This window comes from Sciurus vulgaris, assembly GCF_902686455.1.
Source record: "Sciurus vulgaris genome assembly, chromosome: 1".
Taxonomy (NCBI): domain Eukaryota; kingdom Metazoa; phylum Chordata; class Mammalia; order Rodentia; family Sciuridae; genus Sciurus; species Sciurus vulgaris.
In genome coordinates, this window is record NC_136461.1 from 26,392,229 (window position 1) to 26,416,695 (window position 24,467).

Below are 24,467 nucleotides of genomic sequence, written 5' to 3' on the forward strand. Positions count from 1 at the left end.
TTTAAAAAAATTATTTTAAAAAGATATTATACCCCTTAAAACTGGTACATGAAACTATAAACAAGCCCTTAAAAGTTGTATAGTGACTGAAATTCTAAAAAAATAAATAGAAATGTTGGAAGATACAGTTGAGGAAAATTCCTAAAGAGTAGAACAAAAACTTACAGAAAATATAAGAAAATGAAGATTAATCTAGCAAGTTTACTAATCAAGTAAAAGGAGGACCTGAAAGAGAAAAAGGATAAAAAATGGGACAAGAAATTATCAAAGAAATAATTTTTTTTTAATTCTGCAATTTAAGAATAAGATTTTTAGAATAATAGGGTTAGCCAAGTGGATGATTACTTTAAAAATAGAAATCCACAGCCAGGGATATTATATTGAAATTCCAGCACACCAGATCTAAAAAGAGGATTCTATAAAAAGTTCCAGAGAGGAAAATAGGTCACATACAAAGGATCAAGAATCAGAACGGCATCAGTTTTCTCAGCAGCAAAACTGGGAAACAGTGGAACAATGCCTTCTACATCCCTCAGGAAAATTATGTCTAACCTTGAATTCTATATCAAGCCAACTATCAGGCAAGCATGAGAATGGAATAAAGATTGAGAAGAGAAAAATGCTGAGATATCTTAACTTTAGTTTACAAGGGTCAGAGGATGTAGAGAGAGAAAGATAGGAAAGGTTAATAATTAACAAGCTATAGACTGGAAACAAAAGACCATTTCACATTCCTTTCTTGTTTTAAAATTTTTTTCTTGTCGTTGTTTCTTTCTTTTCTTTGGTTGCAGATGGACACAGTACCTTTATTTTATTTATGTATGTGGTGCTGAAAATCGAACCCAGTGCTTCACAAATGTGAGGCAAGCACTCTACCACTGAGCTACAACCCCAGCCTCACATTCCATTCTTGTCAAACTCAAGTCAGGTGCAGTAGCACATGCCTGTAATCCCAGTAGCATGGAAGGCTGAGGCAGGAGGATTGCAAGGTTGAGACTAGCCTTAGCAGTTTAATGAGGTTTAAACTTAGTGAGACCCTGTCTCAAAATAAAAAACAAAAAAGCATTGGGGACGTAGCTCCATGGTAAAGCACCCATGGGTTAAACACACACACACACACACACACACACACACACACACACACACACACAACTTAAATTCCATCATAATCACCTAGGTAGCACCACTTCCTGCTTACAATCCCAACCAATCCAGAAGCAACAATAAATTCTCCTTATGGACTTCACTCTTACCCCTAAACTTTCCCTGCCTTAGTATAATCCCACCCCTTATGTTTAACTAATGTGGGTTAATGTAAACAATATGTCTTCCTTCCTCAATTTCTCATTAAAAATTCTCTTGGCTCTTGTCTAGCAGACATATTTCCAACTGCTCACTAGCCCTGCTGCTGGTAGTTGTGGGAACTTGTCCTAGAACCTAGTCCTTCTGGCTAACATTTGCAATAGTCAATAAACCCTTTCACTTCAGAGATCCTTCAATCTTAAGAGTTTGGCTTAATGAGACATTTCCAGAATACAAAATTTAAAACAAAAGCAAGTCTTCTAACTTGCTCCCTTTTTCAGGTAGTTCATGAAAGATGTGCTCCAGATAAATAAAAGAATAATTCTAGACACAGGAAAGACAGGATTTAATAAACACTTGTTTATTATAAATAAATACAGGAGAGGTCCACAGTATGGCAGTACAGATTGGGGCAAGAAAATAGAGCTCTCGAAGGAATGTGCTGCCTAGAAATTCAACTAATCACTTATCAGATATTTCTGACCACAAGAAAATAGTATTAAGAGGAATTTTATTTTATTTTATTATGTTTTTATTTTATTTCTATTTTTTAGTATACAGGATTGAACCCAGGGATGCTTAACCACTGAGTCACATCCCCTACCCTTTTTATTTTTCATTTTGAGACAGGGTCTTGCTAAGTTACATAGCGCCTCGCTAAACTGTTGAGACTGCCTTGAATTTGTGATTCTCCTGCCTTTGAATTTGTGATCCTCCTGCCTTAGCCTTTCCAAGTCACTAAGATTACAGACATGTGCCACCATGTCCAGCTTAAGAGGAATTTTAAACATTGAGTGTATGGACTGACACTGACTTGTTTAAAGTGACTAATTTTCTGTTGTGTGAATGTCATCCCAATAAATGTTTTATTTATTTATTTTTTAGTGTTATTTCAAGTCAGGCACAGTGGCACATGCCTTTAATCCCAGCAACTCAGAAGGCTTAAGCAGGAGGATTGCAAGTTCAAGCCCAACCAGGGTGATTTAGTAAGACACTGTCTCAAAATTTAAAAATAAAATAAAAAAGGGCTGGGGATGTAGCTTGGTAGTAGAGTACCCTTGGGTTCAGTTCCCAGTACCCACCCCCCACACAAAGGTATCTTATAATTGTGTTGAACAGTTGGGAGGAATAGAAATTATTACATTGAAAACTATACAAATGAGGGGAAAGTGGGGATGGGAATGGGAAAGACATTAGAATGACTTGGACAACTTTCCTATGTTCATATACGAATACACGATCAGTGAGACTCCACATCATGTACAACCACAAAAATGGGAAGTTATATGCCACATATGTATGATATGCCAAATACATTCTACTGTCATGTATAACAAAAAAGAACAAATAAAAAAATAAAACTATACAAATGAAAAATAAGGCAATTATTAACTCTAACAACAAAAAGTTAAACAAGAAAGAAGATAAAACCATAGTAGATAGGTGACTTAGTCCATTTTGTGTTGCTATATAAGACCAGAGATTGAGTAATTTTTTTTTTTTTAAAGAAGTTTTTTTCTCAGTTTTAGATACAGGGAAGTCTAATATAAAGGTGCTGACATTGCTGACATCTTGAGAGGGCCTTCTTGCTTCTTTACCCCATGGTGGAAAGTGAGAAAAAAATCAAGGGATTAAGTATGCAACATTAATCCAATCATGAGTACAGAACCATCATGGCCTGTGGCCTCTCAGATGTCCCACCTCTTAACTATGAATCAAGTTTTCAATATACACATTTAGGTTACAGGACACATTCAAACAATAGCAGTAGGTAATTAGGCTAATGTAAAAAAATGAGGCAAAAATTTTAACAAAAAAACATGGTTTTCTTAGCCTGCTTTCTGTTGCTACAACAGAACACCCAAGACTGGGTGATTTTTAAAGAACAGAGGTTTATTTAACTCAGTTCTGGAGGCTGGGAAGTCATTTTGGTGCCAGCCTCTATGAGGGCCTGAGGCTACTTCATTTCATGTAAGACAAATAGAAATGCAAGTTGGGTACATGTGGAAGAGAAAAAAGAAAAGGAATAGCCTAGTGCTACAACTACTCACTCTTGAGATAACTAACCCACTCCTTCAAGAATTAATCCACTCCCTCAGGAAAGGCATTAATCCCTCTTAAAACCCCACAACCTCACCACCTCTCAATACTATTAACACTGGCAATTACATTTCAACATTTTGAAGGGGACAACCATATTCAAACCACAGCAGTGACATAACTGTAATGGGCAAATGGAAGGAGCAAGAGGGTAGTTAGTATTAAATTCACATCTTCCACAATGAGTCATTAGATAGGAATTAGTAGAAAAGTATTGTAAGTGCATTACTTCACAGTTCTTAGACATGATAACCAAAAAAGCAGACAGAAAGAAAATATAAACTGAACCTCATCTAAATTAGAAGCCTTTGTACTTCAAGAAACTGTTAAAATCATCATCATCATCATCATCATCATCCACAGAATGGAGAAACTTTTGCAAATCACACATCTGATAAAGGACTTGTATTTAGAATACATAAAGGACTCCTGTAATTCAAAAAAATTTTAAAAATATATAAACCAATTTTTAAAAGGCCAGATAATTTGAATAGACGAATAGCCAATAAGCACATAAACATAAATCCAACATCATTAGTTCCTAGGGAGATGCAGACATAAACCACAAAGAGATATCTCTTTGTACCCACAGGAATGGTTATACTAAAGGAAAAAAAAAAAAAAAAAACCCTAAAACTATCAAAGGTTGGCAAGAATGTGGAGAATTAGAACCCTCATTTATTGCCGGAGGGAACATAAAATTGTGTAGTCACTGAGAAAAACAATTGAGCAGTTCCTCAAAAAGTTAACATAGGGGCTGGAGTTGTGGCTCAGCGGTAGAGCCCTTGCCTAGCACATGTGAGGCACAGAGTTCGATCCTCAGCACACATAAAAATAAATTAAGACACTGTGTCCATACACAAATAAAAATATATATTAGAAAAAGCTAAACTTAGTTACTATATAACCCAGCAATTTTGACCTAAGTTTATACCCAAAATAATTGAAAATTTATGTCCACATAAAACTTAGTACAGAATATTCACAGCAGTATTATATTCAAAAAGTGTAAACAACTCAAGTGTTTACCAGCTGATGGATGGATAAACAAAATGTGGTATATCCATACAAATGGAATATTAGCTATAAAAAGCAATAAAGGGGCTTGGGTTGTGGCTCAGCAGTAAAGTGCTTACCTGGCACGTGAGGTACTGGGTTCCATTCTCAGCATCACATAAAAATAAATAAATAAAACAAAGGTATTGTGTCCATTTACAACTAAAAATATTTATTTAAAAGCAATAAAGTCCTGATACATTCTACAATATAGGTTAACCCTGAAAATATTATGCTAAATTGAAGAGAGCAAATACAAAAAGTCACATATTATATGATTCTATTTATATGAAATGACTGGAATAGACAGATCCACAGAGACAGAAAGTAGATGAGTGTTTTCCTGGGTTGGGAGGAGGAGAGAGTGGGCAGTGACTGCTACTGGATTCAGGTTTCTTTTTAGGGGAGATGAAAATATTCTAAAATTTGATAGTAATGATGGTTGCACCTTGTAAATACAATAAAAGTCACTAACTTGTAAACTTTAAAATGGTGCATTTTATGGTATGAGAATTATATCTCAATAAAAATTCAATGAGCTAGGTGTGGTGGCACATTCCTGTAGTCCCAGCAATTTAGGAGGCTGAGGCAGGAGGATTGCAAATTTAAGGTCACCCTCAGCAACTTAGTGAGGTCTTGTCTCAAAGAATAAAAAGGGTTTGGAATGTGGCTCTCTGGGCTAAATCCCCAGGAACAGAACAAAAAAATGGAAAGAAAAGAAAAAATTGCAAATGAGCAAGGCTGCCACTGCAATAGGAGCTGGTGGGCAGTAATTCCATTTAGATGTCAGGGAGTGGTTATTGGTAAGCTAACCTAGTTAGATAGTGTTCAGTATGGGTCCCTGTACTTCTAGCCAGAATAGCTTATCTTTAAGTTCCACTTAAATTTTTTTGTTTGTTTGAATAAGGGGTTCCCCAGCCAAAGAAGAGTGAAAGTTGTTGGATACAATGGCATACACCTGTAATCCCAGCAGTTTGGGAGGCTGAGGCAGGAGGATTGAGAGTTCAAGGCCAGCCTCAGCAACTTAGTAAGACCTTGTCTCTAAAACAGGGCTGGAGATGTGGCTCAGTGGTCAAGTGCCCCAGGGTTCAATCCCAGGTACCCCACCCTCAAAAAAAAGTGAAAGTCCATGGCCTGCAAAGAAGTTTTTCCTCAACTGTTAAGCACCAGACTTTGAGAATTCTGATGTGAAGAAGGGCTGGGGAGTCAAAGCACCAACAGACAGTAGCCCAGACAAGAAATGGAGGGCCACGGGCAGCACTGGTGGCCCAAGTCCTACCCTTTGACCCAAGCATCCACCAGTGAGGCTCCCCCTGGCACAACCTGGCCTCAAGACAGCACTGACACATTTGAGAAGTTCAGTTTCATTCATAAACTTTGACCAATCATGTTCTCTGTGTCTGGCTCTCACCTCCAGATCATGAGTTGAGTCTCTCTCTCAGGTGGTTCAGACACAGAATGTGTAAACATGATTAGTCCCTGATGGCTCTGCTCTCCTCTCTTGCACTGAGTAGAGATCACTAGCTCATTGTCTCTCAAGGGACAGCAAGACAGCAGCAGGGGAGCAGAGACATAGCACATTGTGGCTTTTAGCTGGGGGGAAGGGTGAGAAGGAAGGAGAACTAGTAACTATTGGGCACTTGCTTACTCTGTGCCAGACACACAAGAGCATGCACATATAGGATTTAATTTCCTTTTCAAGACATCCTTGAGCAGGTAAGGGAACATGCCCTAGGTACTTGGCAGGTGAGCTGTGGACCTGGGATTTAAACCCAGGACCATCTGATTCGAAAGTATGTGCTTAAAACAAGAAATAAAAGTAAGAATCAATAACTGGGATAGATTCAAACTAAATAGCTTTCTCTCAGCAAAGGAAACTATCAGCAATGCGAAGAGAGAGCCTACAGAGTGGGAGAATATCTTTGCCTCTCATACTTCAGATAGAGCACTAATTTCCAGAATATATAAAGAACTCAAAAAACTCTACACTAAGAATACAAATAACCCAATCAACAAATGGGCTAAGGAAATGAACAGACACTTCACAGAAGAAGATGTACAAGCAATCAACAGATATATGAAAAAATGTTCAACATCTTTAGTAATAAGAGAAATGCAAATCAAAACTACACTAAGATTCCATCTCACCCCAATTAGAATGGCGATTATCAAGAACACAAGCAACAATAGGTGTTGGAGAAGATGTGGGGAAAAAGGTACACTCATAAATTGCTGGTGGGACTGCAAACTAGTGCAGCCACTCTGGAAAGCAGTGTGGAGATTCCTTAGAAAACTTGGAATGAACCTACCATTTGACCCAGCTATCCCACTCCTCGGCCTATACCCAAAGGACTTAAAATCAGCACACTACAGAGATACAGCCACATCAATGTTCATAGCGGCTCAATTCACAATAGCCAGACTATGGAACCAAACTAGATGCCCTTCAATTGATGAATGGATAAAGAAACTGTGGTATATATATACAATGGAATATTACTCAGCTATAAAGAATAATAAAATTATGGCATTTGCAGGCAAATGGATGAAATTGGAGAATATCATGTTAAGTGAGATAAGCCAATCTCAAAAATCCAAAAGAGGAATGATTTCACTGATAAGTGGATGATGACACTTAATGGGGGGTGGGAGTGGGACAAGAATGGAGGAAGGAGGGACTGTATAGAGGGAAAAGAGAGGTGGGAGGGGTGGGGGGGAGAAAAAAATAATGGAATGAATCAAACATCATTACTCTATGTAAATTTATGAATATGCAAATGGTATGCTGTTACTCCATGTACAAACAGAAACAATATTTATCCCATTTGTTTACAATAAAAAATAAAATAATAAAAAAATAAAAATCCAAAAAAAAAAAAAAAAAGTATGTGCTTTAGAGATATTTGCACTTCACTCAGATGTTTTCACCTAGATCCCTCTACTGGACCATTTTTAGTTTCTACCATATACAAATTCACTTGCTCATACATTCATTTCATAAATGTCCCTCCCAAGGCATACAGTGCCTGGTAGGTTGTTAAGCAACAAACATGAATTTCTGAATAAAGCATGAGCCCTGCCATCAAGGATTTAAGGTACAACTGGAGTTGGGCCTGAACTGAGATATAAGACCAGGAGCTGAGTTAATTACACCACCAAGGGAGGCTCTGTGTTGGTTTGGCCAGGTGGCAAGTGGTTTAATATAAAAATAATGAGTCAACATTTGGCACACAGTGGGCAAATATACTGCCAATTTTCTACCCACCCCCTACCATATCCTGGAGGCATATGAGGTACAGAAGAATGAGCAGCCATAGTCAGAGAGAGCTGAAGAGGAAGTGGTATTCTGGGGCATGACTTCTTCTCAGCCACAGCAGGAAGTGGAGGGAGGGCTTGCTGAACAGACCAAGGAGCAGGGAAGTTTGTTGACTATACAACTTTGATCTGGGAGGGCTCAGTAAGGAAGGGTTTCCAGGAAAGGGGCAGTAGGTGCCCAAATAGGAGTGAGTTTGGGAATGAGAATGGAGATAGAGTGGTCAAGAATGACAGGACTGAGAGACATGGGTGAGTGACATTGTGGTCCTAACTGACACTACAGAATAAATACTGCACACTTCATGCTCTGGTTTCTGAAGCTAGTGGTAATGCTATTTTTAATCCAGAGAAGACTCTATGGTCTCTGCTCAGAGTACCAAAGAGAGGGCTGGGAATATGCTCAGTGGTAGAGCACTTGCTTAGCATGCATGAGGCCCTGGGTTCAATCCACAGTACTGGGATGGGATGGGAATAAGATAAGAGTACCAAACAGAATAAAGAGAAAATATGTTAGAAAGTGGGCCTGGGAAAGTCAGATTCAAACCAGGTTATTTGAGCCACCGACATTGTTAAAATTGTGTGAGGAACTTAGTGTGGGGTGAAGAAGGTTTAACTCAACACTTGAGCTCTAGCTGGCTGTTCTTTTCATCTTTAGTTGTATAGCAGTCTGTTCATTTAGTTAATACTTTCTCTCTTTTCAACTTTCTGTCCCCAACTATTGTTTCTAGTTAACCTTTGGTTTAGCAGAGATGCCCATGGTGCTTTGGAAAGAATATAGAGTATGGTATCAGTAGACTGAATGTCTACTAGATTAAAAGTCCCCATTCCATATCAGGGACAGAATCATCCAGGACTTGAATGCAGGATCTAGAACTCCAGTGTTTCCAGCTTCACTGAAGCATAATACATAATAAAGAATCTAACTTATTGTGCTTCCCTGAGCTTCTGTTTCCTCATGTGTATAAACACCTTCACTAATAATATCTATCCTACAGGTAGCTCTAAAGATTAATGGCTGAAGCCTCTAATACAGGGTCTGGCCATGGTGTGACCTTAATATTTTTAAATAATTCCATACAAAAATTATTGGTTGCACATGGCAGATGCTCAAATGAATATCTCACTACAAATGGAATGGCCTAAAGTGAGCCCCCAAGCTCATATGTTGAAGTCCTAATCTCAGTACTTCAGAAGGTGATTGCAATTGGAGACAGGGTATTTGAAGAAGTGTTAGGTTTAAGTGAGGTCATTAGGGTGGGCCCTAATTCAACACCACTGGTGTCCTTATAAGAAGAGGAAATTTGGACAGACAGTACAGAGGGAAGACTATGTGAAGACACAGGGAGAATACAGTCGTCTACAAGTAAAGGAAAGAAATCTCAGAAGAAACCAACCCTGCAGATGTTTTGATCTTAGATTGCTAGCTAGCCTCAAGAACTGCGAGAAAATAAATTTTTGTTGTTTAAGCCACACACTCTGTGATGCTTTGCTCTGGCAGCCCTAGAAAATTAATACAATAAGCATATACCATACTGTTTTAATTGGTGTACCAGGGCTCCCTTGTTCTACAGCTAGAAAACTGCTTCTTGACCTGTTATCCTGTTCTCCAACTCGAAGTCCCAACTGAAAGTCTTCCTGATGCTGGATCTGCTTGGGATGATCATACTGCCTTGGCGAGGTCTACTAGCTTGGCTCTTGGCTGCTGAGGTGACTGAAGACTTCCCGACCAGAGATGCTTGCCATGGGAACCTACCTACATGAGGAAAAGTAACAGGTGCGTGGTGTTGAATGAAGGAATGAAGGAGGACTGCTGTGTTTGAAGTGACCCAGTGTTCTCTGTCCCAGGAAAAGACAGGAGAAGGAAGAGATCTGGGGTGAGGAGAGAGAAGTACCCGAGGTGAATCTCGGGACACTTTCCACCAAGAGAAGTAGAGAACTGCCCCTGTGGATCAGCAGGGACTGGAATTCAGATCTTTTGAGGGTCGCTGCTCATCCTGACACTCAGATGGTGGTCCCATGTAGCCCCCAGAGCCGTTTGCCCGGATGACCGCCTCAAACGCACAGGGCAGAGCTGGCCGGCGGGCGCGTGCCCGACACGTCCTCTGGGCACTGCCCCTCCGGGCGCGCGCCCGTCCCCACCGCAACCCACCCCCTGCCCCGGCCGGCCTCGGCGGACCCCGCGCCCGGGGCCGCGCACGCCCCCTCGGCCAGCCGGGACCCCGGGCCGCGCGCGCCCGGCGCCCCCTCCCCGCCCGGCAGGCGCGCGCGCTGGCTCTGGCTCTCGCTCCCGCTCCCGCTGGCAGCGGCGGCGGCGGCGGGGATTGTTTTTGTTGTCGCTGAGGCCGGAAGAGCCGCGGAAGCCGGGTCCCTGTCCCCGGGCCGGGCGCCGCCGCCGCCCCCTGCCCAGCGCCCGCGTCTCCGCGGCGCCCCCCCAGCGCCAATATTCCGGAGATCAAGCGTTACGCGGCGGCGGCGGCGGCGGCGGCGGGGCCCGGAGCGGGAGGCGCCGGGGACCGGGGCGAGGCGGCCCCCGCCGCCGCCATGGAGGCGCTGGGACCCGGTGAGGAGCGCGCTCGGTCCAGGACCGGACACGGGGCCTGGGACAGGCGGACGGGCGGGAGGGCGGGACTGTCGCTGCCCCGTCGCCCTCGCCGGCCCGTGCATACCCGGGTTCGGGCCTCCAGGCCTTGGGGAAGGGGACCCCTGCCCTCCTGCTCAAGGCGGAGAGAGCTGACCCGGGCCTCGGGGGGCGGGGACCGCGCCCCAGCCTCGAGACTTGGGCCGGATCTCGAGGTCTAGGGGAGGGAGGCCCAGGAAGGTGACCCGTGCCCCCGGTGCAGTGGAGACCTGACCCAGTGTCAGGAGATGATCTGTGCTCCAGGGTTAGTTTGGGCCTCATGAGGGACAATCTGAACCTGGTGCATGCGGAGGCCTGGCCCAGTCCGGGAAGGGCCCCCCATCTACTACCAAGGATATTCTTGGTTCGGGCCGCACCCCTGTTTTTATTTCTGATGGGAGGTGGCCCAGAGCCCTCAGCTGAAGGAGAACTTCCCCAAAACACTTCTCATGACGCCTGAAGGCCAAGGGACAAAATGTCCAACCTGAAGTTTGGGTTCTGTCAGTCTGTGTCATTCTCAGAATGGTGGGGGTTAGCCCTTGAGTGACAGGAGAGTTTCTAACCAGCTTGCCCCAGCACTGGCATCAATAACCTGAGTTCCTTTTTAATTGGGTTATGAGTGGTTGTGAGGATCAAATAAAGGAGAAAGTGCTTTGGGAACTGTAGTTCCAGGTGGGTAGGGGTGGAGTCTGGTTATCGTCCTCACTCTGCCCCGAGAACCATTCCAGGCTGCCCTGTGTTTGGAGTCTGGTGCACCCACCTCAAACCCTCAACAGGTTTCTAATGCCTTGGCTAAGTAGGGCAGGGTTTAGGGCCCTGGTGGAATTAATTTTAATATTCAAACCCTATCTGCATAAATTGTAGAATATTTCATTTTTTTAGTGCATAGAAAATTAGGCTTAGGATTGGAGTTTAGAAACTTTGCACATTTGTTTACTTAGAACTTGTTTGCATAGCTGAATGATTAAACCACACCTTAATTTGTTGCTTAAGTTTACTTTTTTAAAGTCCCTCATAATAAAATTTCATATGCCTTTGAAAAATAAATTGGTTGCCACATTCACATTGTTTGATAAACTTCAGTGTGTTATGGTAAGTTACTTCACATATGACTCCCAGCTAAAGGCATGATCAGGACTTCAGGAATGTAACAGACCTCTGTACAAATTCAATCTAGTAATTTAATAGTTGTATGACCCTGGGCAAATTACTTAATTCCTTTGAACTTCCATTTCCTCATCTATAAAGCAAGGGTAATAATAATTATGTGCTGTAAAGTTGTTGTGAGAATGAAACGAGATAATGTACTTGAGAAATTTTATTGTAAAGACTAATGCATTAGAGATGCTCAACAAATGTTTCTTCTCTTCCTCCCATGAGTAACTCATAATTGAAACAACTGTTGCATTATGAGATGATATGGAAAGAGACTATGTAACTGTCACAAACTTGAGTTTCATGAAAAGAATCAGCCTAGTGATGTTAGAAACTGCCCAGGAGACATCCTTCCCTCTGTTTGATTTCAGCTGTTGTAGGTTTGAGAACTTATTCACCCAGGATTGTTAAAGTTGTGGAAAATTCTCACTAACCACATTTATTTATAAGACATGATTAAGCCAAAATGTTACACAAATTTAATTGGGTTGATTCAGTATGCCTATCGCTTCTGACATTATACAATGTTTACTTCTTACCTTGTTTCTTATCATACCCAAGGTAGATCCCCTCAAAAACCCAAAGGGGAACAACTCTAAGCAATAATGTTTTTAGGCTGGGCTCAGTTGTGCATGCCTGTAATCCAAGCGGCTTGGGAGGCTAAGACAGGAGGATGGAAAGTTCAGAGCCAGCCTCAGCAAAAGTGAGGTGCTAAGCAACTCAATAAGACCCTGTCTGTAAATAAATAAAATAGAAAATAGGGCTGGATTTGTGGCTCAGTGGTCAAGTGCCTCTGAGTTCAATCCCTTGTACCCCTTTCCCCCAAAATATGCTTTTAGTATAAGTGTCCCTGGGTTCAGTCCTCAGTAATATTTTACTATCTGCCAAGTAGCAGATGTCTTTTTTGGTTATCAATACCTCAGAAACCTAATTAATAATAAGAAACTGCTTGTTGAGCACAGAATCAGAACAAAGGCAGTTCAGAGTCTTGTGGGATATTTCATCCAGGCCATTTCAGAACCTAGAGAAGGCATTGCTGCTTCTTTGTTAGAGCATACCTAGACCCCATTACTTGAATCATCACTGAAGCCTACTTAGTCTTGCTCTTCCCACTCCCACCATGCAGATTTGGTTCCTAACAGTAACTCAGAAATACAATTAATTAGATTACCATTTATTTTGGTTCTATTGATTGTAACTTATTTTTGCAGTGCTTTTTGGAAAGTGCTTTCATAACTACTAGCTGTTTTGATCCTCTGGGAGGTAGAAAAGGCAGATATTTCCCCTATTTTACAGATGAGAAGAGTAAGGATGAGAGAGCATAAATGACTTCATCATTATCTGAAAGCTGAGTGGTGAAGTGAGGACCAGAGTGTGGGACATCTGACTCCTCTTTTAATACCCTCCTCATATAAGGTTGATCTCATCTATTCTGGGTTAAGTCATATGTGTTTCCCTTTTGGAGAATGTAATTATTTGACTGTTACCAAATTTTGGAAATGCCACTAATATAAAACACAGGAGCTTTGAGCATTAGCTATACCTTTATGCAAGTGCAATAATAATAGCTAACGTTTATTGAGCATTTACTGTTTAAGCCTTTTCTGTACATAATTTCATAGAATCCTCACTATATCCTTATGAGACAGATCCTAGTATCACACACCCCTATCTTATAGATGGGAAACTGAGGTACAGAGAAACCAAAATCTGGCCCCAGGTCATGAGTTAGGAAGTGGTAAAGCTAGAACTGAAACCCAGGTAATTTGGTGCCAGAGCCCACTATGCTTTATTGCATCGTTGAGTAGACAGTTTACCAATTTAAAAAAAAAAAAAAAAAATCAGATTTTGGAATAAAGATTTTAGCCAGGTGAGGTAGTGCACACCTGTAATTCAAGAGGCTGAGGCAGGAGGATCACAAGTTCAAATTCAGCATCAGCAATTTAATGAGATCCTTTCTCAAAATAAAAAAATAAAAAGGGCTGGGGATGTGGCTTAGTGATTAAGTGCCCTGGGTTCAATCCTCAGTACCCCCAAAAAATTTTTTTTTAAAAATACAATTTATAAATAAACCTTCCAAGTTTATTAAAAGAAATGATCATTCTCTAACTTTTCTCATTAAAAAAGGAAAACAACAGTGCAAGCGGTTGAACCCAGGGCCTCCTGTGTCCTAAGCAAACACTGTACTAAGGTATACCCTGACCCTCTACTTTTTTTTCTTTTTTTAGTTGTAGATGGACACAATACCTTTATCTGATTTATTTGTTTTTATGTGGTGCTGAATATCAAACCCAGTGCCTCACACATGCTAGGCAAGCACTCTACCACTCAGCCCCAGCCCCAGCCCTCAACCCTCTACTTAATTCCTTTTCTTTAAATCCCTCTGCCTCTGTCCCTTAGATATCAAGCACTTCAGAGAACTATCCAGAGGATTGTGAAGAATATTGGAGGGAAAATGCACTGATGATTGGAGTTAGGAGACCTAGATTCTAGTTATTATTTAAAATCAAAGTCATAGGCAAGTTTCTGTTTCCAAATGTCTATTATAAAGCTGAATTTCTTCTAATTTTATGTTACAATGATTGCTTAAATGTGTCTTGGAAAATGCAGGGCTGGCTTATCTGTCTGATTTAATTGGGTTGATTCAGTATGCCTGTCACCTCTGATATTATTTATGGTTTACTTCTTACCTTGTTTGCAGTCATCACACCCAAAATAGATCCCCTTGTACACCAAGAGTGGAACAATTTTAAGCAATAATGCTTTTAGTATAAGTTATGTGCTTTTGCTTTATTGAAAATTAACTCTTGTATGTTAGGGATGAGGTTTCTGTTTAGTTTCTATCTGGGATTATTGGTGTTGTTCAGTTTAACATTTATTGAGTTCTTACAACATGCTGGATGTTGAAGTAGGTGTTGAAGAGATTATGAACTGTAGCTCTATTTCTTCTAACAATTTACAGTCTAGAGGAGGATACAGGGTAATTTAACAAGTGGTTTCTTATGCTTGTGCTAAGTGCTTCCCTGTACAGAGAGACTTTGGAATGCAGAAGATGGAGCCTCTAGTGTAGTGCCATCAGGAAATAGTTTCTGAGGAGGTTGCACCTGAACTGTGTTTGTTTGTTTGTTTTGATTTGTGTTTTTGGCACTGGTGTGTAAACTCAGAATCACTCTAGCACTAAGCCACATCCCCAATCCTTTTTATTTTTATTTTGAGACAGGGTCTTGCTAATTGCTTCAGGCTTCACTAAATTGCTGAGGCTGGCCTTGAACTTGCAATCCTTCTGCCTCAGCCTCCCAAGTAGACAGGATTACAGACATGAACCACCACATCTAGCACCTGAACTGAATTTTGAAGAACAAGTAGAATTTAGGAGGAAAATGAGCAATGGATTTAATAGGTGAAAAGATTTCAGTACTTTCTTAGTATATTGTGATCAATCAATCACAAATTTAATTAAAATATTTGCTCTAATTTTCCTAAGAGTTGTTGGACCAGAACAGTTTATTCCATCAAAACCTTCTCTCCTTACTGAATTCTTTATTCTCAGTGAAATGTTATTGCAGAAAAACTCATATCTTTCCATTGTCACTGCAGCCCACTTTGCTCCACCCCTACTCATAGCAGAAAAGATGCTCCATTTTAAGGCCTGTGTTCACTTGATATTCTCATCAAAAGAAGTAAAGGTTTATCTAGACAAGTATTTCCCAGATTGTAACACAAAATCCTTTCCTGCTGAAAAGTTGTAGCTGTTCACTTAAGGCATGTGGTGGTGGTGGGGATTCTGTGGAGATGGGATGGTAGAAGCATACTAAATTATCATTTTCTATATAAACTAAGAACAAACATTACAAGCTGTTACTTCAATATTTAGAAGTAAATACCAGTAGACAGCAAAAATGGTTTAAAAGTTGATTTTTTTTTTTTTTTTTTTTTTTGTACCAGGGATTGTACCCAGGGGTACCTAACCACTTAGCAACATCCCCAGCCCTTTTTATTTTTTATTTTGAGGCAGGGTCTCACTAAGTTGCTTAGGGCCTCACTAAGTTGCTTAGGCTGGCCTTAAACTTGTGGTCCTTCTGCCTCAACCTACTGATCCACTAGGATTACAGGCAAGTGCCACCATGTCCAGATCTCTGTCTAATTTTGATGTCTCCTATATTCAAAATAGTAATATGGTAAAATATTTAGAAATCTGGAGAACCTCAGGTGGACAAACACCCTAAATCTGTATCAGAGTATATTCAGTGAATAGTAAGAGCTCAATAATTGCAACTATCATTATTTTGATGATGATGAAAGGCATATTCTCCTTGACAACTAAATAGCTCAGTAAATGTCTTTCTGTGTCTTTAGGACCTCCAGCCAGCCTCTTTCAGCCACCTCGTCGTCCTGGCCTTGGAACTGTTGGAAAACCAATTCGACTGTTAGCTAATCATTTTCAGGTTCAGATCCCTAAAATAGATGTGTATCACTATGATGTGGATATTAAGCCAGAAAAACGGCCTCGTAGAGTCAACAGGTAAGGATTAGAAAGAGTAGACCTCCATATATATAAGTGCATACGGTTTGTTTATTATCATCTTGCTATCTGAATTTTTTCAACAGATATGCTTTGTTCCTAATCCAGGATGGTAAATTTCTTAGGTAGTTATCCTCCTTGATTATTCTAACAAAGTGCTGGATATGTCATCAATCAATCAGAAAATACTTACTGAATGAAAAAGATCACTCTTTCTTTAACCAAGGATAGCAGAAACTTATTTTAATTTTTTTCTGTACTGGGGATTGAACCTAGAGGTACTTTACCACTAAATACATCCCAGTCCTTTTTAATTTTTATTGAGATAGGACCTTACAAAGTTGCCTAGGCTGACCTCGAACTTGTAAAATTCCTGCCTTAGCATCCCAGATCATTGGAATTACAAGTGTACACCACCATGCTTTACTTATTTTATCTTTTTATTTTGAGATGGTTCTTGCTAAATTGCTTAGATTGACCTTGAATTTATAATCCTCCTGCTTCAGTCACCCGAGCTGGGATTAGGAGTGTGTGCCACTGTGCCCAGCCTAGCAGAAATTTATAAAAAAATAGATGATGACAATCATGTCTGTGGGAAATAGCTATATCTAGAAATTCAAATTTTATTACTAAGTGTTTCATTGGACATGAGAAATATTAAGTGAAAGAGAATTATCTTGCAGCATTGAAAAAAGTAAGCTTACAGAGAACTCTATTTCTTGCATTATCCAAGAGGGGGGACTGATGAGGTGATATAAGTTTTCTTGTTGGTATATCATGAATTTACCAGATATGAATATATATGCTGTAGCAAAAGTGAATGTACACCCACTTTACTTTTCTCTATTTCCATGCAGTGATATTGAAGCAGTCTTTGATTTGTTGTCTTGCTTCTTAAGTATGCTTTTGCTGTCAAGTGAAATATTTTGTGCAGCTTAACTTTTTTTCTCATTATAGATTAATCATGTGGCTTTCTGGTACAGTTCAGTGTCATGTAAGACCATAATTATTCAACTATAGTATAGCTGAGATCAATGGTAATAGAAGTGATGATAATGGTTAACTTTGATTCATTCAACAAATATTGTTATGAGTGCTTGCTCTGTGCCAGATATTGTTTTGGGCTATGGGACTGCAACATGAATAAAATAGGCACGGACTGGGGATGAAGCTCAGTGGTACTGCGCTTACCTGGCATGTGTGAGGCCCTGGGTTCAATCCCCAGCATTGCAAAACAAATGAACAACAATCACCAGGACAAAAGTTTCTATTCTGCCTTTTGACCAGAGCTGTAGTGTTCCAGTAATTTGCTAAAGTGATGAACACAAAGGGAAAGAAGAGAGGTACCAGATATATGTTCTCTATCTAGGCTTTCTAGAAAACATGGCATTTTTCCTTTGGCCGCATACATGTGAATCTATAGAAAAGGTGTTTCTATAAACATCAAATTTGAATGGATACTGTTCAAAAAGGAATGCCCCAAAGTGTTTCCATGGTAAAACTGGACAAGTCCTCTGTGTTGGCCGGCATGCTCTTGGCATCGTTGTAAACAAACACGTTAAGAGCAGAATTCCTGCCAAGAGAACGAATGTGCATATTGAGCATATTAAGCACTCTATGAGCTGAAAATAGCCTCACAAAACGTGCGAAGGAAAATGATCACAAAAAGAAGGAAGCCAAAGAGAAAGAGACCTGGTTTCAGCTGAAGTGCCAGCCTGCACCATCCAGAGAAGCGCACTTTGTGAGAGCCAGTGGAAGACCTGAGCTGTTACAACTTATGCCCTATGAATCCATAGTGTAAAAGGTGTAGAGAAAAGCAAAAGACCCTGAGTCTGTAAAAAATATTATACCCTGGGGAAGTTTCTATTCAGTTTCTGTTCTGATGGGGAAGACCAAAAATAGATAAATAAGATGGTGATAAGTATGATGAAGAAAAATAAAGCAAGGGGGAGGATAGGAAAATAGGAATAAGGATGGAAGCGAGCCACTGAGATGTATTCATGTATGTGTATATATATATGCTAGAAGATAAGGTTAGAGAAGCTCTAGAAAGCTCCTTTTTGTGCATTCTTGTAGGCCATGCTCTACCACTGAGCTGCGTCCCAGCCTGAATTTTTCTTTTCTTTTTGTTTTTAAAGTGCTGAGGATTGAACCCAGGAATATTCTACCTCTGAGCTATATCCCCAGCTATTTTTTATTTTAATTTTTGAGATGGGCTCTTGCCAGTTACCCAGACTAGCCTTTTATATGCGATCCTCCTGCCTCAGACACCTGAGTTGCTGGGATTCTGGTGTGTGCCAGGGTGCCCAGCCTGAGTTAAGTTATTCTTTTTTTCTTTTCCTTTTCTTTTCTTTCTCTCTTTTTTTTAAAATATTTTGGTTTTTGATGGACACAATACCTTTATTTTATTGGTTTATTTTTATTTGGTGCTGAGGATCCAACCCAGTGCCTCATACATGCTAGGCAAGTGCTCCACTACTGAGCCACAACCCCAGCCCCTGAGTTAGGTTATTCTTGAAAGGTTGTTTGTCTCAGGAGAGGATTTGGGAAAGAGGAACTTGAGAGGATACAAAGAAGATTATACTTTTTTCCCTTTTATTCCCTCCCACTTGTGTTATCATCTTGCAGTTACCTTTGTTCACTTGTTGCTACCTTTCTTTAGTTAACTAATTTTTAAAAGTTATTTGAAGCTGGGTACAGTGGCACACACCTGTAATCCCAGCAGCTGGGGATGCTGAGGCAGGAGGATTGCAAGTTCAAAGCCAGCCCCAGCTACAGCGAGACACTAAGCCACTCATTGAGACCCTGTCTCTAAATAAAAATACAGAATAGGTCTGGGGATGTGGCTCAGTGGTCAAGAGCCCCTGAGTTCAATCCCCAGTACCAAAAAAAAAAAAAAAAAAAAAAAATTATTTGAATCAGTAGCGACTGACTCTTACATTTTCCAATTAGTATTAGCTGAATTTAGGTGATGAAGGTACAGTGATGCTTCCCTTACTGTTCACCCTTTCACAAAGCTAACTGCTGCTATCTCCATTACTGTTAAGGGAGGTAGTAGATACAATGGTGCGACACTTCAAGATGCAGATATTTGGTGATCGGCAGCCTGGCTACGATGGCAAAAGAAACATGTACACAGCACATCCACTGCCAATTGGACGGGATAGGGTAAGTGTTCACAGCAAGAAACACTTAGGTCAGGTAGTAGTAATTACATATGACAAAAATGTTTCCCTTTCTAATAACACTTCAGTTCTTAGAATTGTTTTTCATAGTAATGATGCATGTGTTATTCTGTCCATATTCTGTTATCTCTTGTTAACTGATAAATTGAAGATGAGATGAGCATTAGAATTTAGGTTGAAGCCAGGTGCAGTGGCACACACCTGTAATCCCAGCTGTCTAGGAGGCTAAGGCAGGAGGATTGCAAGTTCAAGTTCAGCCTCAGCAACTTAGCAAGACCCTGTATTAAAATATAAAGTATGAAAATGATTAGGGATGTAATTAGAGGTAGAATGCTCCTGGGTTCAGTCTCCAGTACTGCAAAATAACAATAACAACAACAATAATAATCTAATAATAATAATATAAATAATTTAGGTTGATTTTGTCTTTTCATCTTTACATATATTTTATTTCAAATTGGTCACATTAACAATGTACTTTAATGAAATACTACCTGTATCTGAACAATGGAGTTGTTATGAATAGATTCATAATACCACAGTACTTTTTTCAACATTTATTTTTTAAAATTAAAACAGCAATATGTGAATATATGCTCATTATAAGTTTATCTAGACAGTCTAGAAATGTTGGGGCTTCTTGCCTCTCCCACCTATTTCCACCCCTTAATTCCATTTTGGCATATATGTTTTTTAATATATATATTAGCTATTTGTGCATATTTATAGATATGCTTTTTTCACATATATTTGTGATTTATTTTTTCATTCAGCAATATGTCCATGAGGTCTTTCCATTCATATGCATTTAGATCTACCTTATTATTTTTTCAAATTAAATTATTTTTATTATGGTAAAATGTAGCTAACATAGACTTTATTATTTTAGCTATTTTTTAAGTGTACGATTCGCCATCATCTAGTATGCTCTCATTGTTGTGCAGTCATCACCTCCACCCCATCTCCAGAACTTTTTCTTCATCTCAAACATAAACTCAGCAAATGGCAACTCCCTAGACCCTACTGCCCCCAGTCCCCAGTAACCACCATTCTACTCTTTCTCTGTGAATTAGGTATTCTAGGTGCCTCATATAGGTAGAATTACATAGTATTTGTCTTTTTGTGTCTGACTTTTGTTGTTGTGGTGGTTGTTGTTACTAGGGTTTGAACCCAGGAATACTTCACCACTGAGCCACAACCCAGTCCTTTTTATTTTTCATTTTTAGTTTGTTTTAATATTTCTGAGTTGTAGATGAACACGAAACCTTTTGTTTTATTTATTTATTTTTATGTGGTGCTGAGGAACAAACTCCATGCATCACTGGTGCTAGGTGGGCACATTACTACCGAGCCACAATTCCAGCCCCTTTATTTTTTATTTTGAAACAGGGCCTCACTAAATTGTTAAGGGCCTTGCTGAATTGCTAAGGCTGGCCTTGCTCTTATAATCCTCTTGTCTCAACCTCCCTAGTTACTGGGATTATGGCGACACATGGCTGTGTCTGGCTTATTTCACTTAGCATAATATTTTCAGAGTTCATCCATGTTGTAGTGTCTCTTATTTTTAACTATTGTATAGTATTCCACATTAAATTTTGATGGACACTTACATTATTTCCGATGTTTTACAATTACATAAAATGTTAAAATAAATACACTTAAGCATGTATCATATTAAATATTCTTAGAATCTTTCCCACAGCCTTTGTGAACATGTATGTTTGTATATATGTATTTTTTCCTCTAGGTTGATATGGAGGTGACCCTCCCAGGTGAGGGTAAAGACCAAACCTTCAAAGTGTCTGTTCAATGGGTGTCAGTTGTGAGCCTTCAGTTGCTTTTAGAAGCTTTAGCTGGGCACTTGAATGAAGTCCCAGATGACTCAGTACAAGCACTTGATGTTATCACAAGACATCTTCCCTCTATGAGGTCAGTACCTTGGTTTGGATTCTTTCCTATAGATGTTTAGGCTTTTTGGTAGGTTACATTTAACCACTAAAAGGTTTCTGTGTAAGTCATAATTCAAACTTATTTTCAGTTCACAAAGTTCAGAGTGAAATGAAAGACCTTTCAAGTTTTTGTTATGAAACATGCACTCTTATTTCTCTAGGTACACTCCAGTGGGTCGTTCCTTCTTCTCACCTCCTGAAGGTTACTACCACCCTCTGGGAGGGGGCAGAGAGGTTTGGTTTGGTTTTCATCAGTCTGTAAGACCTGCTATGTGGAACATGATGCTCAACATTGATGGTAGGATGGCACTCTCTTTATTCATTAACTCTTTGGCTGTTTTTTCTTTGTTTGTTTGTTTGTTTTTCTTTTTGGTTCTTACCTTTTCCCTGAAGCTAAACATCTTTCCTCTCTGTTAGTATCTGCAACTGCTTTCTACCGAGCTCAGCCTATTATTGAGTTCATGTGTGAGGTTTTAGACATTCAGAACATCAATGAACAGACCAAACCTCTAACAGACTCCCAGCGTGTCAAGTTTACCAAAGAAATCAGAGGTAGGTGTTTCCATTAATGTAGTTTTGATGAGGCAGCTCAGCTTGGTGCAAGTGACCTTGGCTTTGAAGAAAGAAAGACTTGGGCTTGCATCCCAGCCTAGTTAGTTGTATAAATGGAACCTTAGGCAAGTTCCTTAACCACTCTTAAACACTGTGAGTCTTAGTTTATTTAAATTATTCATCTCAGAGGAACAGGAAATAATCTGCAGAGCTGTGAGAATTAAATGCAATTAGGTTTACAAAGTTCTCTGGTACAGTATCTGTCATATGTCAGTCTCTCAATAAATATTATCCTTGGGCTGGGGTTGTGGCTCAGTGTTACAGCACTTGCCTAGCATGTGATTCTCAGCACCACATATAAATAAATGTATAAAATAAGGGATTATCAACTCCTAAAAAATATATTATCCTTACCTACTTAAAAATTTCACCAGCTAGGTGCAGTGGCACACACCTCTAATTCCAGCAGCTCAGGAGACTGAGGCAGGAGGATCACAAATTCAAGCCAGCCTCAGCAACTTAGTGAGACCCTTTCTTAAAATAAAACACAGAAAAAGGGCTGGGGATGTGGTTTGATGGTTAGGCGCCCTTTAGTTCAATCCCTGGTACCCCCCCCCCAAAAAAAAAAAAAAAGTTACCTTTTAATAAAAAAATGCAAGTTCATTTGTTATCCTTTTGGAATTTCTTTTCTTCTTGTAATTAGCTATATTCTCTCACTAGAGTATAAACTTAATGAGGGTTGTCTCCAGAGCTGAGAATAAATGTCAGAACAAAGTTAATGCTTATTCAATGGATCAATGGATTAATAGAGTATGTTGAGCATCTTAGATCATCTGTTCTAATTTATTCTACTTAGTTGAGAGTTTTAGGTTGTTAAAGATTTTTATTTTTATTTGTTTATTTGATACCAGGGATTGAACCCAGGGATGCTTAACCACTGATCCACATCCCCAGTACTTTTTATTTTGTGTGACAGGGTCTCACTAAATTGCTTAGGGTTTTGCTAAATTGCCAAGTCTGGCCTCAAACGTGCAATTCTCCTGTCTCAGCCTCCTGAGTCTCTGGGATTGCAGGCGTATACCACCACCCTGCCAGGTAATGTCATGAATTTTTGAAAACATATTCGACAAGTTCTAGGCTAGCCTCTACAATTTAGTGAGACCTTGTTTCAAAAGAAAAATTGAAAAGGGCTGGAGATGCGACTCAGTAGTAAAAACAAAAGAAAACAAAAAATGCTCCTGGGTTTGATTCCTAATATAGCAAAAAATAAAACAACAATATTTGGATCTGTTTTTGTCATGTTTTGGTTTTTTTTTTTTTTTTTTTTTTTTTTTTTTTTTTAACTTTAGGTCTCAAAGTTGAAGTGACCCACTGTGGACAGATGAAACGCAAATATCGAGTTTGTAATGTGACTAGACGGCCAGCCAGTCATCAAACGTATGTTACTGACATAACATTTTTTGGTAACAGAGGAAGCTACTAAAATAATTTGTGAAAATTAGTATACTATAGTGTAATTTTCAACATCACCAGAATTTTCACTTCTAAAACCAAAACTTTAAAAAATGTTTGAAAAGTTTTTTAATAGATATATTTTTTGTTGTAGATGGACATAATACCTTTATTTTATTTATTTATGTGGTGTTGAGAATCAAACGCAGTGCCTCACACATGCTAGGCAGGCTCTCTACCACTGAGCCACAGCCCCAACCAACCCCTGATATATTTTTGATAGAGAACTTGTTTCTTTTTCTGTTCTTTTGAGCTAGATCTTACTCTTTTGCGCAGGCTGGCCTGGAACACTTGGACTTAATCAGTTCTCCAACCTCAGCCTCCCAAGTAGCTGGGACTATAGCTATGCACCATCATGCCAGCCTGGTACAGATTTTTGTAAAACACATTTCCTGCCTTCAATTCACCTTTTAAACTTAGTATGTTAAACACTGGTCAACTTGTATTTAATGATGCAGAGTCACCATTATCAGTATTATTTATCATACTGTTGTAATTCTATTGAAGTAGAACTTCAAGTTCTATTGAAGCCTAGAAGTCATACAGTGCTGTCATGGGAAGACATATATTTCTTTGTATTTTTGTGTAGATTTTTCTCCCTCCCTTTGCAGCTAGCTGTTCCTTCTCTTCCTCCTCCTCCTTATTCTTTTTTGGTACTGGGGATTAAACCCAGGGGCACTTAACCATTGAGCTACATATCCAGCTCTTTTTATTTTTTTTATTTTGAGACAGGGTCTCACTAAATTGCTGAGTCTGATCTTGCACTTGTGCTCCTCCTGCCACAGACTCCCAAATTCCTGGGATTACAGGGATGTGCCACCATGCCTGGCTGTATTGACCTCGTTTTCTAGGGAAAAAAAAATTACCAAACCTTAAGAAGTCGATTTTGAGAATTGTAACATTTATTTCAAGATCTGTACCTTTTTAATTATATAATTACTTTACAAAATCCTATCAGAATAATTAGATGTGTGGATCTATATTATCTTTGCTCAAAGGTTTAAACATATGGATTTAAATGTCACATAGGTGATCCTCACTGCATTGTTACTTTGGGGTCTGTAACAGTTAAGAAAGTGAGATTAAATTATCATTATGTACTTGAGATAATATACCCACTGAAACAGCCAATAGTCTAAATCATGCTCCCCTTTTATATCAAATATTCTAGCACAATCTCCACTTCATGTATTTGGTTGTAT

General features: G+C 39.5%; 1 protein-coding gene across 2 annotated transcripts in view; it reads left to right on the top strand.

The window, feature by feature from the left end:
• Positions 1–9,933: 9,933 nt before the first annotated feature.
• AGO4 (argonaute RISC component 4) overlaps positions 9,934–24,467 on the top strand; it is a 38,219-nt gene continuing 23,685 nt past the window's right edge. Inside the window, exons 1-7 of one of the 2 annotated variants that reach the window (XM_079130109.1) lie at positions 9,934–10,333; positions 15,902–16,067; positions 19,115–19,235; positions 21,000–21,181; positions 21,363–21,499; positions 21,619–21,753; positions 23,103–23,190. In XM_079130109.1, the coding sequence (XP_078986235.1) occupies positions 10,315–10,333; positions 15,902–16,067; positions 19,115–19,235; positions 21,000–21,181; positions 21,363–21,499; positions 21,619–21,753; positions 23,103–23,190 (848 nt within the window). In that variant the 5' untranslated portion in view covers positions 9,934–10,314. The remainder of the gene's footprint in view (positions 10,334–15,901; positions 16,068–19,114; positions 19,236–20,999; positions 21,182–21,362; positions 21,500–21,618; positions 21,754–23,102; positions 23,191–24,467) is intronic. The other variant, XM_079130108.1, reaches the window with a different exon arrangement.